Source organism: Macrobrachium nipponense, chromosome 22 (genome assembly GCF_015104395.2).
Source record: "Macrobrachium nipponense isolate FS-2020 chromosome 22, ASM1510439v2, whole genome shotgun sequence".
Lineage (NCBI taxonomy): Eukaryota > Metazoa > Arthropoda > Malacostraca > Decapoda > Palaemonidae > Macrobrachium > Macrobrachium nipponense.
In genome coordinates, this window is record NC_087213.1 from 29996285 (window position 1) to 30009093 (window position 12809).

At 36.7% G+C, this 12809-nt stretch overlaps 2 protein-coding genes across 2 annotated transcripts in view; one reads left to right on the top strand and one right to left on the bottom strand.

Moving 5' to 3' along the window:
- Window positions 1-4795, top strand: part of LOC135198229 (solute carrier family 13 member 2-like) — an 8117-nt gene extending 3322 nt beyond the window's left edge. The window contains exons 3-5 of the mRNA XM_064225801.1: window positions 1463-1743; window positions 2777-2914; window positions 3298-4795. Of these exons, the coding sequence (XP_064081871.1) occupies window positions 1463-1743; window positions 2777-2914; window positions 3298-3414 (536 nt within the window). The 3' untranslated portion in view covers window positions 3415-4795. The remainder of the gene's footprint in view (window positions 1-1462; window positions 1744-2776; window positions 2915-3297) is intronic.
- LOC135198568 (solute carrier family 13 member 2-like) overlaps window positions 1-12809 on the bottom strand; it is a 189416-nt gene that overhangs the window by 138767 nt on the left and 37840 nt on the right. The gene's annotated exons all lie outside the window — the stretch shown is intronic.

Genomic DNA, 12809 nt, shown 5'->3' on the forward strand with positions numbered 1-12809 from the left:
CAAGATGTTTGAAACACTCAGTTGACCAAAAGGCATTATTCTATTTTTGTTTGATGACTTCAAACCTAAGCGCAGATAGACTTGCAGCTGGTGTTACTAATGGTAGGACACCTCTAGAAGTCTGTCAATCTTTTGATGGTCTTCCGTTTATAAAGAAGCTTATTTAAGATTCTTTATAATTGTTGGGGGTCTCAAACCACAGCACCACGTAAATATGTCGCTAAAGTTTCACGCTGGCTGTAAATCATGGAATGGAACTGTACAGCTGTGAAAATGCCTGGAAATAATACTACCCTCCTAACCATAATGAAATTAAATGAGTTTCCAACAGAAATTTTTGCTGTGTTCCCTGCAGGAAAGATTTTCATAATATAAACCAGTGATCAAGCTTAGCTTGAATGTTTCATATTAGGCTAAAAGGCATAAGGCATATAATTATTGGCAAGCAAATTAAGTTCAATATAAGGACACTAAATCACACCTGGCTGAAATTCTAGACTCAGTAAAATCTCCAAAGAAACAAGGAGACTTCATACATTTTCTGAGAAAAAATGGAGCCAGAAAATCCTCACTGATTATTTAACAGTGAGAAACTGTTAGCCATCTTTAAGGAGAATGCCAAGCCACTTTACAGTGCTTTTGGGCTACACAATCTCTGTCTGAAGTTCTTAGTCTAATCCCGTAGTGCCTACATACTAAGAGCAATTGCAGGAATGGAACGGAATATGGAGTTCAGGCCACGGGCCAAACGCTAGGGCCTAAAAGGTCATTCAGCGCTGAAACGGATATTAACTGTAAGGAGGCTTGAAAGGTGTACAGTGCACTATAAAACAATTGTTGGAGAGGGTGGAAAGTCAGATGGAAGAAAGCCAATGTGAACACAGGTACAGTAAAAGGACCGAAAGAGGTTGCAGCTAGGGTCTGGAGGGACGCTACAAAGAACCTTAAGTAATGCCTGAAGTGTGCACCCCGTGACGGCACTACCCCGTTATAGGGAAGAGCAATTGCATGCTATAGCTCCTTTACAGCTCACCGACATCCACATTCCACACTGTCAAAATTCTCTTTACCAGAAGGCTTTCATTCCTTTTACGCTAAAATTGTGGAATGATCTTTCCGGCAATATCACCGATACCGCGGTGCTCAATTTAGAACAGGTTATAAAACTTATTTATAATTTCATTCTTAGTGTTTTCTGTTTTCATATAGGGGCATTCTGTTGTGTGTAAGCCTGCTTTATACAGTAATTTTACGGCCTTTCAGGAGTGCTCCAATGAAAGTTTGCTCATTTTCAAAAGAACAATTTCATTAAGACAGAAATGACGACTTCTGTAAATCACACATTAGAGGTGACTTTATACCAAGATCAACAACGATATATTTTTGCCCTAAGGTCTCCCAGCTGCCACTTCAACAGTGATCAATTCGTTCAAACCTCAACTTTTTTCCACTTTTTCCCCAGACAATCCACCGAAAAAAGGACCTCAACCCTGCTTGACTTGGGCGCCAGTACACGAGAAAATTCCGTGGAATGTTGTGCTTCTTCTGGGAGGAGGTTTTGCCATCGCGGAGGCTGCTAAGCAATCGGGGCTCTCGGCTTGGCTTGGTGTGCAGTTTGAAGGACTTCAGGTGCTGCCTAAGGAGGCCATTGTCCTGCTGATCTCCCTTTTGACAGCCATGATAACTGAGGTTGCTTCCAACACAGCCACGGCCTCAGTTCTTCTTCCAGTTCTCAAGGAAATGGTAAAAACATCATCATCATCATCATCTCTCTCTCTCTCTCTCTCTCTCTCTCTCTCTCTCTCTCTCTCTCTCTCAAGTAATTAATTCGAAATTTCTACATTCAGGTACGTCCGTCTGTTTTTTCTAAATCTATTACCGGAAAAATAAAAAGGTTATAGACGGAATTCAGTGAAACCTTTAATGATCAGAGACCAATGAGGCCTAAGACGAGAATGCCTAGTAGATGCTAAAACAGGACAAATAAATAATTTTCATTCGTATCTCAAGACAATATTTTTTCATATTGTATTTGTAACATCTACAAAACAAATTTCCCAATCTGTACAGGAAAATTCAGCTACTGTGTGCCACAAACATATCTGAATCTGTAAACTTTTGCAGACCGGAAAAAAATGCAATCATTTCTTGTGTGTTTGCAGCAATGCATTTTCTTTGAAAGCTTTCTATTCGCGGTAAAACAGTTTAACCAGATCACTGAGACTGTCAACTCCCCTGGGGCTTGTAACAAGAAAAGCTAGGCACATGAGTTGATCATCACTGTTTAAGGTAACAAAATTTCTTGATAGTTCCCACGACATATAAACAATTATTGTTAATAAGGAAATGAAAGTGATAATAAGTGGATAAGTACGTCTGGCCACGACCTGGGGAATGAAACTCGGAAATTCAAGTATTCTTGAGCTTCATATAAAGGAATCATTCTTAAACTAGGACTATTCACTGAAAAAGAGATGTGAAATAACTGATTAGAAGGCAAATTCTAAAATTTTCCAAATTCATGAAAATTACCCGAACACTGAAGATGTTGACTGTAATCCAAATTCTTCTGAAAAGGGTGCAACTGCAGGACTCATCACCTCTCCCCGTGCGAGGATGAACTAAGCTTAATAAAATGTTTAAAATACCCTTATCCAAAGACGAACAAACATGAAAAAAAATGTCATGAAATATCACTCATTAAATGAGAAACACTTCACTAATCCGCATAATTACTAGGTCTATTCAACGCCAAATCCTCACTCTCTCATCGCAGGCCCTAAAGATTCGTGTGAACCCTCTGTACCTGATGTTACCTGCCACCATTTGCTGTTCGTACGCCTTCATGCTTCCGGTAGCAACTGCGCCTAATGCTATTGTCTTCAACGCAGTCAACATGAAAAGTACCGATATGGTGAGTTTCTCCTAATGCAAAAGATAAAGTCCGACAAAAATGAAGTCGTTCGTTATTGTAATTGTGAATGCTGTTATTTTCAAGGCGAACAGTACTTCGCCAATGAACACCTCAGGCAACTGAGAATCAATAAAGTGTGGTTATAATATGTCAAGTTTTGCAAGTCTAGACTAAATGTGGCTGCATGAAATGCTACCTTTGAAATATCTATGCATCCCCTTGATAAAAAGTAAATGCAACTATAAGTAAAATATAATCAAGAATCAAATCTGGGGTGACCTGTCGTATGTGAACTTACAATAGGTGAAAATTACTTTATAGTGAGTCTTTTAAGCATCGTACAATTTCATTGATGTAACCTGACATCTACTTTTTTCTTTCAGATGAAAGCCGGATTTGTTATGAACATACTGTGTATCCTGGTTATCAACATTATGATCAACACGTTAGGATCCTATATGTTTGATCTTCATAACATGCCACCGTGGACTGCAACTTAACAGTTGAGGCCCATTTAAATTATTCATCTATCATTATATTATTAATTTCATATTATATTATTCATTTTGCCAATCCTAAATCGACGAAAACTCTGTGATATTCCTGCTAACCTTAAGACAAGAAAGAGAGAAGGACGCATTTGCCTCCGGTAAGTACAAATTATTAGTGAGCGATTTTTCAGTTCCTTAGGTTATTTCGTGGAGGTCCTGACGTCTTCTGGGTTCTCTCAGCGCTGAAACGTCTTCAGAAATAATATGTTTGCCATATTCAGAAACAAACCCTCTTTACCACCTCGCCTTATCTTTTTTTGCCATTCATTTTCTTTCAACAGCAGAGGGAAAAGCTGATCACACTTGGTTTGTTTGTTTGCCTTGAAGCTACTAAATGAAATCAGCAATCAAAGGCGCTAGTTCGGGAATGGCTGAATTTTAATAATACACGTTAGACCATTTGCAATAATTTGATCTATCAAGAAAGGACTTGCGTGATTTTAACTCAGAATAGATTGTGCACTTACGCCCATTTCTAGTGACATCTGCCTTGGGGAAATCTCTTCAGAAATTCTGCGAACTCCGCCCATACGGAACTCCCAAGAAACCTCGCTTACGAAAAAAATGACAAGCGATTTAACTACCAGGGACCTGTTACTAAAGACGCCTAATTGTTCATCTTCACTAGTTATAACCGCAATAAATTGGGTGCCAAAATTTCCTGTATTTGAGATTCATTTGTTGTATAAATACATGCTAAACTTTTCAACTAGCACTATGAAAATAACGGGTTAATATTGTCAGCACCGACACTTCAAACGCAACTTCACGTTCGATTGCCTATATTCGTAACGTTTTCATTATCGTCGATCAACTGAGACAATTGCTTTTCAAAACTCGCCATCGTTCACCCTTTAAAAATATCGTATTCTTTGACTGAATAAGACTGATCAGTCTTTAGAGGTGACTGAACCTTTCGGTATTTAGTGCCGTTGCAACGGCCATGAGTATGCAATCTCATGCATCCATTTCACTTTGTGACGTCGTGTACAGGAATTTCTTGCACAGTTATCGAGAAACTGACATTCTCTAGAAGGTTATCATTTTTTCACATGTACCCAACCATTTTCTTTCTGGCATAATCTTAAGGTTTCTGGTGCTAAACATCAAAGATATTCCATAGATCATTATAAAAGATTGTTGCACATCTTTTTTACAGTATATACATTTGGCATAAGCACAGATGTTTTAACTACACATCATATATCCTGAAAGGCTGTGAAGCTATTACAGGAACATGTTGAGGAGTTTAGGCAGAGGTATTGTACATTCATGACGTTATTAAACAACCGTTTGACATGTTACTACGTAAATAAAGGTTATTTTTTAATTGAATTTTTACCTTCTCCTTGTATGAGCTACAGACAGATGTTATCATGTGAATTTGCCTGTAAAACTAGAACCTGCAGAAATAATGGCGAAAACAACTACTATGAAATTCAGGGCCTCTGTAACACGGTTTTTTGGATTTTGCTCCTTATCAAAGCATCGGAGGTAGCTGAAAGTTGACATATGTATATTTTACAACTACACACAAATTTTGTCAGCATTATCAATAACCTAAACCCGATAGTTTTAATTTTTATAGAGTAAAAATGATCTAGCCGACGCCAAGGCCAATGATTGCGAGCCAAGAGTTGAAAAACATTCATTACGTAAGCAAGGTAAACATCGTTTTACGAAATGTTGCCCCGCCCATCCACTAGACAGAAATCCATTCACCTTATTCCATCAGCTCTGAAACCCATAGTAGTCAAGAATGGCTAACAGGATTTGGAATTGTCCCCGTGGTTGCAAAACTGCATTTGTCTTACGACTTGCAACTTTATACAGTCAAGAGAAAGCCCGTGGCTATACTTACTATAGTCTGAATAGGTAATTATTCAGTTTCTAGTTTAAATCCAATGTTTATGGTCTGATTTGTATTTAGCGTAACGTGATTATAATACTTGTAATGTCATTCAGGATTTCGAACATTTCCATTAACTATTCACTATGCCACCAAGAGAGAGAGAGAGAGAGAGAGAGAGAGAGAGAGAGAGAGAGAGAGAGAGAGAGAGAGAGATTGTATGTAAACAGTCTTTATATAACTATTTTTGTTAAAATAAGATTTTTATCCAAAGTAAATACAAGCTTATATGTGCTAAAATCTCCAGCAGACCAACGGATCATCCGATATAATTTTCTTTCGTCTTCTTTAGTCTGTACGACCATGTTGGGTATAAAGACTTTATGAATGGCGGAACGATACATAGATGTGGGTGGGGTATCTGTGCTAGCGTAGTAATACTACTGTAGCAGTAGTGCCGCAAAATTAGTAATAGCAGCAATATACATGAATTAAACGTTTAGGCCAACTGCTGGGATCCCTGAGGATCATTTAGCATTTCTTACAACTACTCGAGAAATGAGTTTTTATAGCCAGAAGTTGGATTTTCTAATACAACAATGGCCATGATAGCCTTCATTGTTATCCTGAATTATAACGAGGCCAAAGTGGGTGGAGCCTCATGACGTCATCATTCTGACGATAATTATTGGTGAAGGTTTAAAGCCAAATACGATACCGTCTATTTTTTTTTTTTTTTTTTTTTTTTTTAGTAAATAGGTAGATAGCCGATAAATAAAATTGCTTGACATTGGATACAGCAGTTATCAAATCAAGCTTGTCTACTATGTCTTTGAAAATTACTAACTATTCCCTATATCTTGTCAATCTGATTGTGACCTATAAAGTAGATTATAATTTCTTAGGACACTTATTTTGGGAGTTAGACTAATAATCAAAGTGTTTTTGTATTTATTAACATATTTTGTTGGTTTGTTCATTATGACAATTATCAGTGGAGATGATTCAGAGTTCTTAAAGGTGTACTGCTTTGCTTGTATTTAAATTTTTGTCATTGTTGCCAGCGGTATAGCCTTCGTTACGTATAGCCAATCATCCATCGAGAAAGAGGGAAGAAATGCTGTCATAAGTTACGTAACGAGTGAGTTCGAAACCTTATCTCTGAGTAAGTTGGCCCGTCTTCAAAAAAGGTCACTTTTACATTATAAGTACCAAATTTATTCAACCTACGTAATGCAGAATACAGTCAAAATTTATGTGTAGATATAATGCGTATTCTGATTAAGCGTTATATCTATGAAATGCATATATAACATGGGGGAAGAACCCCCAGTATTCATAAGGTAAGCGTGGACACGAAACAGAAGGCAGACCCACACACCCTATTACACACACAGGCTCTCTCTCTCTCTCTCTCTCCCGGCAATCACCCCCTCTCTCTCTCTCTCTCTCTCTCTCTCTCTCTCTCTCTCTCTCTCTAGCACCGACAATCTCTCTCTCTCTCTCTCTCTCCATTCTAACAGGTAATGAAAATGAGAGAGTGGCATCATAACATAACGTTTATTTACAAGAATAAAACAAATCAATTAACCAAGTAAACAGTACATCGTCAAGTCACCCAAAGCAAGTCCACACCCCACTGGGAACTCTGTCCCCCGGCATTTCCAGATCCGTCTGTTCCAAAGATACAGAACACATCCCAGTAAGTACACACACAAGTTTAAAGACAAAGTTAATAAAATGGAACATCTTACAAGATATCAAACAAGCCATCCCTTTGGCTAAAGTAAAGGTAACACTTACCCATTCCCAACCGGAATATCACTCACTGTTTAAAAAACACTTTGGCACCCGCCATCGTGGCTTTGCCTTCCTCCCCCCGAATCTCTGTGCAAGTCTTCCCATAGACTTGGCTAGTGATACATTATGAATAGAAGAGGCGCACACGCACATACGAATGCACACTTCGACAACGCCTCATATTACTGGCTACAACCAGTTTCCCAAAGGCACTTTGAGAAGAGTTCATAAACTGTCGTACATTGACTTCCTGAATTAAGCATTTTTATCTCACGCCATCCCCTAGAAACTCATTGATCAGCTACTCTCAGGTCGTTACCTCTGCACTGTTCTTCACATTCCATAGGTCACAGAGAACGCACGAACAATATATTATTAATCAAAATCCCTAGGCCTTACACATAGATAAAAAGTTATTGCCAAAAAACCGTGTTACAGAAGCCCTGAATCTCATAGTAGATGAAGTACTTGTCTGGGAAGAAAGTCTAATCAGACAATTACAGAAAAGGGGAGGAAACCAAAGAAGGTGAAGAATAATACCAAGATCACCTAAAATCTAGGCCAGGTGGATCTGACGTCACTTGGTCGTGACGTAGACAAAGGTGGTCATATACATTCTTAGTCACGTGAGGTTAGTAATATAAATCTAAGGCCAACAGCTGTTTGCTTTCAACAGTATTGTTTTTTACTTTGAGTTTTACAGAAAATAGTAGCTCTCCAATTGCTATATAAAAAAAGGCCGTATCACCGGTGTTCCCATCTGCATAGGCAAGTATGAAAAGAGGCCAAATGTGTATGTATTTTTGTACCCAAAAGGACGACCAACTCTCCAGCAATCAGCTTCGAGCTATCTGAAGGAATAACTACACTCCTGCTAAAAACTGTAAGGCAATTTTAAAGGCTTTTTATTACCTATTCGTCTAGCTTTATGGCTAATACATATTTAGTTGTCAGAATGTGAGGGGAGTTCACTCTGCTTCTATTACATATAGAAAAATGTGATGGATCATGATGCAGTCTATTTTAATCAATAGTCATTATGAACTTAATTATTCATTGTTAATTTAACACTGGTAACTCGTCACTAATTGAAATTTTACAATTAGTTTACAGGTTTGTTACTTGCGTTTTTACCAGACGACATCAAGTGGGGAACCTCGTACTTTGAAGAAAACAGGTTGGTGTCTTGTAAGCAAAGTTGCAAATGCACCCGCTTCATAAGGATGCCACTCCTTACTTGTATGGTTCATCATATCAAAGAGTCGTCTGATTAGCAGTTTTACTAATGACATTGCACATGGGTTAACATGACAATTTCATTATGTCAAGGATCCTCTGGAAAATTTAGTTTCTTAAAGTACCAAGATTACCTGGCTTGGTCAGAAAGACATCAATATTTGAGGAAGTGAAATTCTTCAGACACCATTCAGTACTTGCATAAAACTTTATGAAATGGAAGACTGAAATTTTTCCAGGGACTGCCATCAAAAAATATTATCTCCCTGAAACCTTGAAAAACAAAATTTTGAATCATTTTTACAAATATAAAATGAATAACTGATTCAAGCGCTATTAACTATAAGGAAAAATTACTGGTTACCTTCCCATTCAGAAGTTGCTGAATACATTTAATGTTTCAATCGTTTGGCGGACAATCATGAAAGCAAAATCGCCATACGAAGGTCACAGGGGTAAATGATAAATAAGCTACTCTATGAAATAAAGTCCATGACCTAAAATATCAGTTTCTCAACTATTTTTGCGAATGGCTAGATAAATGGGACGGAAACAAAGACTTTGGTTGGACACTAACTAAAGAAATATTCACCGCACTGAAACTTACAACCCATGCAAAGCTAGAGGTCACGAACTATTGTCTGTCTAAATCAAATGTGAGCTGTGGGTTAACATGAAATCCTCACGCAAATAATCAGGAGTCAAGGTTTAGCCAATACCATCGACTTGCAGAACCAAATCACCACATTCCAGTGCATAGAGAGTTTGAATATGAAAAGAAACTAAGAATGATGTCGGTCTAAAATTAAAATTTACCATTCCGTAATGAACTGAACTGAATATACAATTTAGGCCAAGCATTGGGACCTATGAGGTCATTCAGATCTGAAACGGAAATTGATAGTAAAAGGTTTTAAAAGTGTAACAGGAGGAAAACCTCGCAGTTGTACCATGAATCAATTGTTAGGAGCGGGTTGAAAGTAAGGTCGAAGAAAGAGATTTTGAACGGGGTACAGTAAAAGGAACGAAAGGGGTGGCAGCTAAGGGCCGAAGGCCCGCTGCAAAGAACCTTAAGTAATGCCTACAGTGCACCGCATGAGGTCCAGTGACGGCACCACCCCGCTACGGGGCATTCCGTAATAAAACAGATATGTTGAGTAGTTGTCATGGCATAAATTGGAATTATAATATATCTTTACAAGTAAAGTGAAGAAATAATTGCAAATATGTTTTCGCGATAATAGAAATTTTAGCACACTATTGTTGCCCTGCACTTTTCAGAGGGGTAAGTGCGATTTTTGCAAAGATGTGATCACCTGGCCGGATAATGAGAACTACAATTGCCTTGTTGGTGTCTACAAGATATCCTTATCATACCTACATGATATTACAGTAAATATATGTCACGTCTGATTTGTGTTAGTAAATTAACACAAACTCCTGAATTCACCCCATGGTGTTAACAGGAATTTGGAGTCAACAGTCCTATACAATAATCTAGCTACTGACAATGATTTTCGTAACGAAGGACATAACAAAGAAAAGAAAGAGAACAAATTGTAATAAAGACTTCTACCAATGTTTATCTCAATAACTTCAATTGATAATAATAAAAACTTAACCGAACAGAGAAAATTAGAAACGTTAGCTGACAAATAATGGTCCTTTGTAAAAAAAATTTTGTATATAAGTCATAGATCATTTTACATAATTTGTGCGTACCTATTCATTAGCGTGTTTTGTGTTGCTAGCAATACCTTATGATTATTTATGCATTGATAACAAACACAATGCATAATGTATCACAAATAAATGCTTTCACTTTCAATTCAGTATTGGAGCATTAGACTGGAATGGAATATAAAATTAAGGCCTATCGCTGGGATCTACGACGTCCTTCAGCGATTAGAGACAGGTAAAATGTTTCCAAGGTGTAACAGGAAGAATACCTCGCAGGTGCATTATGAAATGATTGTTAGCAGAAGGTGGAAGGGAAGTAAGATGGAAGAAAGAGGAATGAACAGAAGTAGAGTAATGGGAATGAAAGGGGACGAAGGGCCGCTGCAAAGAACATTTGGCCATTCCCACAGTTCACAGCGTGAGGTGCGCTGATGGCACTACCAATCTCCAGGGGATATTACGTTATTACTACAGCGAATAATTTAAAACTCAAGTGCTTATGAATTGTTATCATTTGATATCATAAAGATCAATGTAGATGAGAAAAATGTTCAGCAATTACAAATCAACTCCGTCAATTTTGGAACGAAGGCCCACGTCACCAACTGATCCACCAGGCCTCAGTTCTCAGTTGTCTCAGTCATGCTGCCTGAGAGGCGAAAGTGCCGCATATTATTGACCATCGGGTTTACAAAGTTAATTCAATCGAAGTTTTAACCTAGTTATGAATCATTTTAAAGAGAAAACTAATTTGCGTTGGTATCCCATTTACAACATCCCTCAGTACTAGAGGAAATTAATCATTTGTTCGATATATAACAGCAAGAATTTCACGTGAAAATAAATAAACACATCATCCCTGTCAAAGGAATACAGAGAAGAATCAAGTGGCAAGTAAGAGAAAGAAAGGTACTGGTCGTGGAACGTTTCTATTCCACATTTCAATTTCTAATTTCAGCTCTTGACCAAAAGTAATATAGGAATATGGAATATAAAGCTTTGGCCAAAGGCCAAGCACCGGGAACTAAGAGGTCATTCAGCGCTGAAACGGAAATGTACAGTAAAAAGGTTTTAAAGGTGTAACAGGAGGAAAACCTTCAGTTTCACTATGAATCACTTAGTTAGGAGAGGGTGCAAAGTAATATGGACAAAAAAGTTACGGAGATACAGTAACAGGAATGAAAGGCGTTGCAGCTAAGGGACGAAGGGACGCTGCAAAGAACCTTGAGTTAAGGCGGCCATACACGTACGCGACTGGGTCGCTGATTTCATAGCGACTGGCGCGAACCGGTCAGTCTTTATCGTGTATGAGGGCTATTGATGCCAGTCCTGTCGAGCCCGTCCTGTCCCGTCGTCATTTCAGCATGTTGAACTGACTGGCGCATCGCGACACCGCAGCTGGTGTTTCAACATGTATACATACAGTAACTTCTCTTTTTCCCTTTTAATTTTTTATTATAAGATTTTAGTTTTCTGGGGAAAAAAAAAAAAACTATTGTGACGGCTATGTCTGTCCGCCCTCAGATCTTAAAACTACCGAGGCCAGAGGGCTGCAAATTGCTATGTTGATCATCCATTATCCAATCATCAGACATAACAAATTGCAACCCTCTAGCCTAAGTAGTTTTTATTTTATTTAAGGTTAAATCTAGTCATCATCGTGTGTCTGGCATCGATATAGGCCAGGCCACCACTGGGCTGTCGTTAAAATTTCATGGGCCGCCGCCCATACAGCATTGTACGGAGACCACCGATCGATACATATATTTTCGGTGGCCTTGTTTACAGTATGTATGGAAAACTTTTTTATATATATATATATTGCAGCCGATTTCAGTTTTACTTCGAGGTATGGGGTCGCCATTGTTTCCCTTTGGTTTAATTTCATTTTATCAATTCTTTATAATGAATCTGATTTCGTTAATCATTGGTACGAATTATGGAGTCTCATTTACTATTTTTTCTTCGTAATTTATGTATCAGATATATATATATATATATATATATATATATATATATATATATATATTATATATATAGATAGATAGATAGATAGATAGATAGATATATCTATATATATAGATAGATCTATCTATATTATATGATATAGATATATATATATAGTATATATATATATATATATATTATATATATATATATAATATATATATAGATACAGATATATATATATATATATATATATATATATATAGATATCTATATATATATATATATATATATATATATATATCTATATATAGATATATATATATATATATATATATATATATAGTATATTATATATAAGAGAGAGAGAGAGAGAGAGAGAGAGAGAGAGAGAGATCTATTATATTATATATATATATATATATATATATATTTGATATATATATTTATAGATATATATAAATATAGATATATACTATATATATATATATATATATATATATATATATATATATATATATATATATATATATATCTATATATATATATATATCTATATATATGATATATATATATATATATATATATATGTATATATATATATATCTATATATATATAGATATATATATATATATATATATATATCTATATATATATATATATATAATAAGTATAATGTAGCTGACTTGAATTCTATGGAATCTCCTTTACTTTTTCTCCTGTTAATTTTTATCATCAGTTCTTATTAAAGCAAGACTGCTTGTAACCAGCGTCACGCATTGTCTGGTCGGCTGCCATCTGGCCACACCAGCTAGATTACGTTGCTCAGAA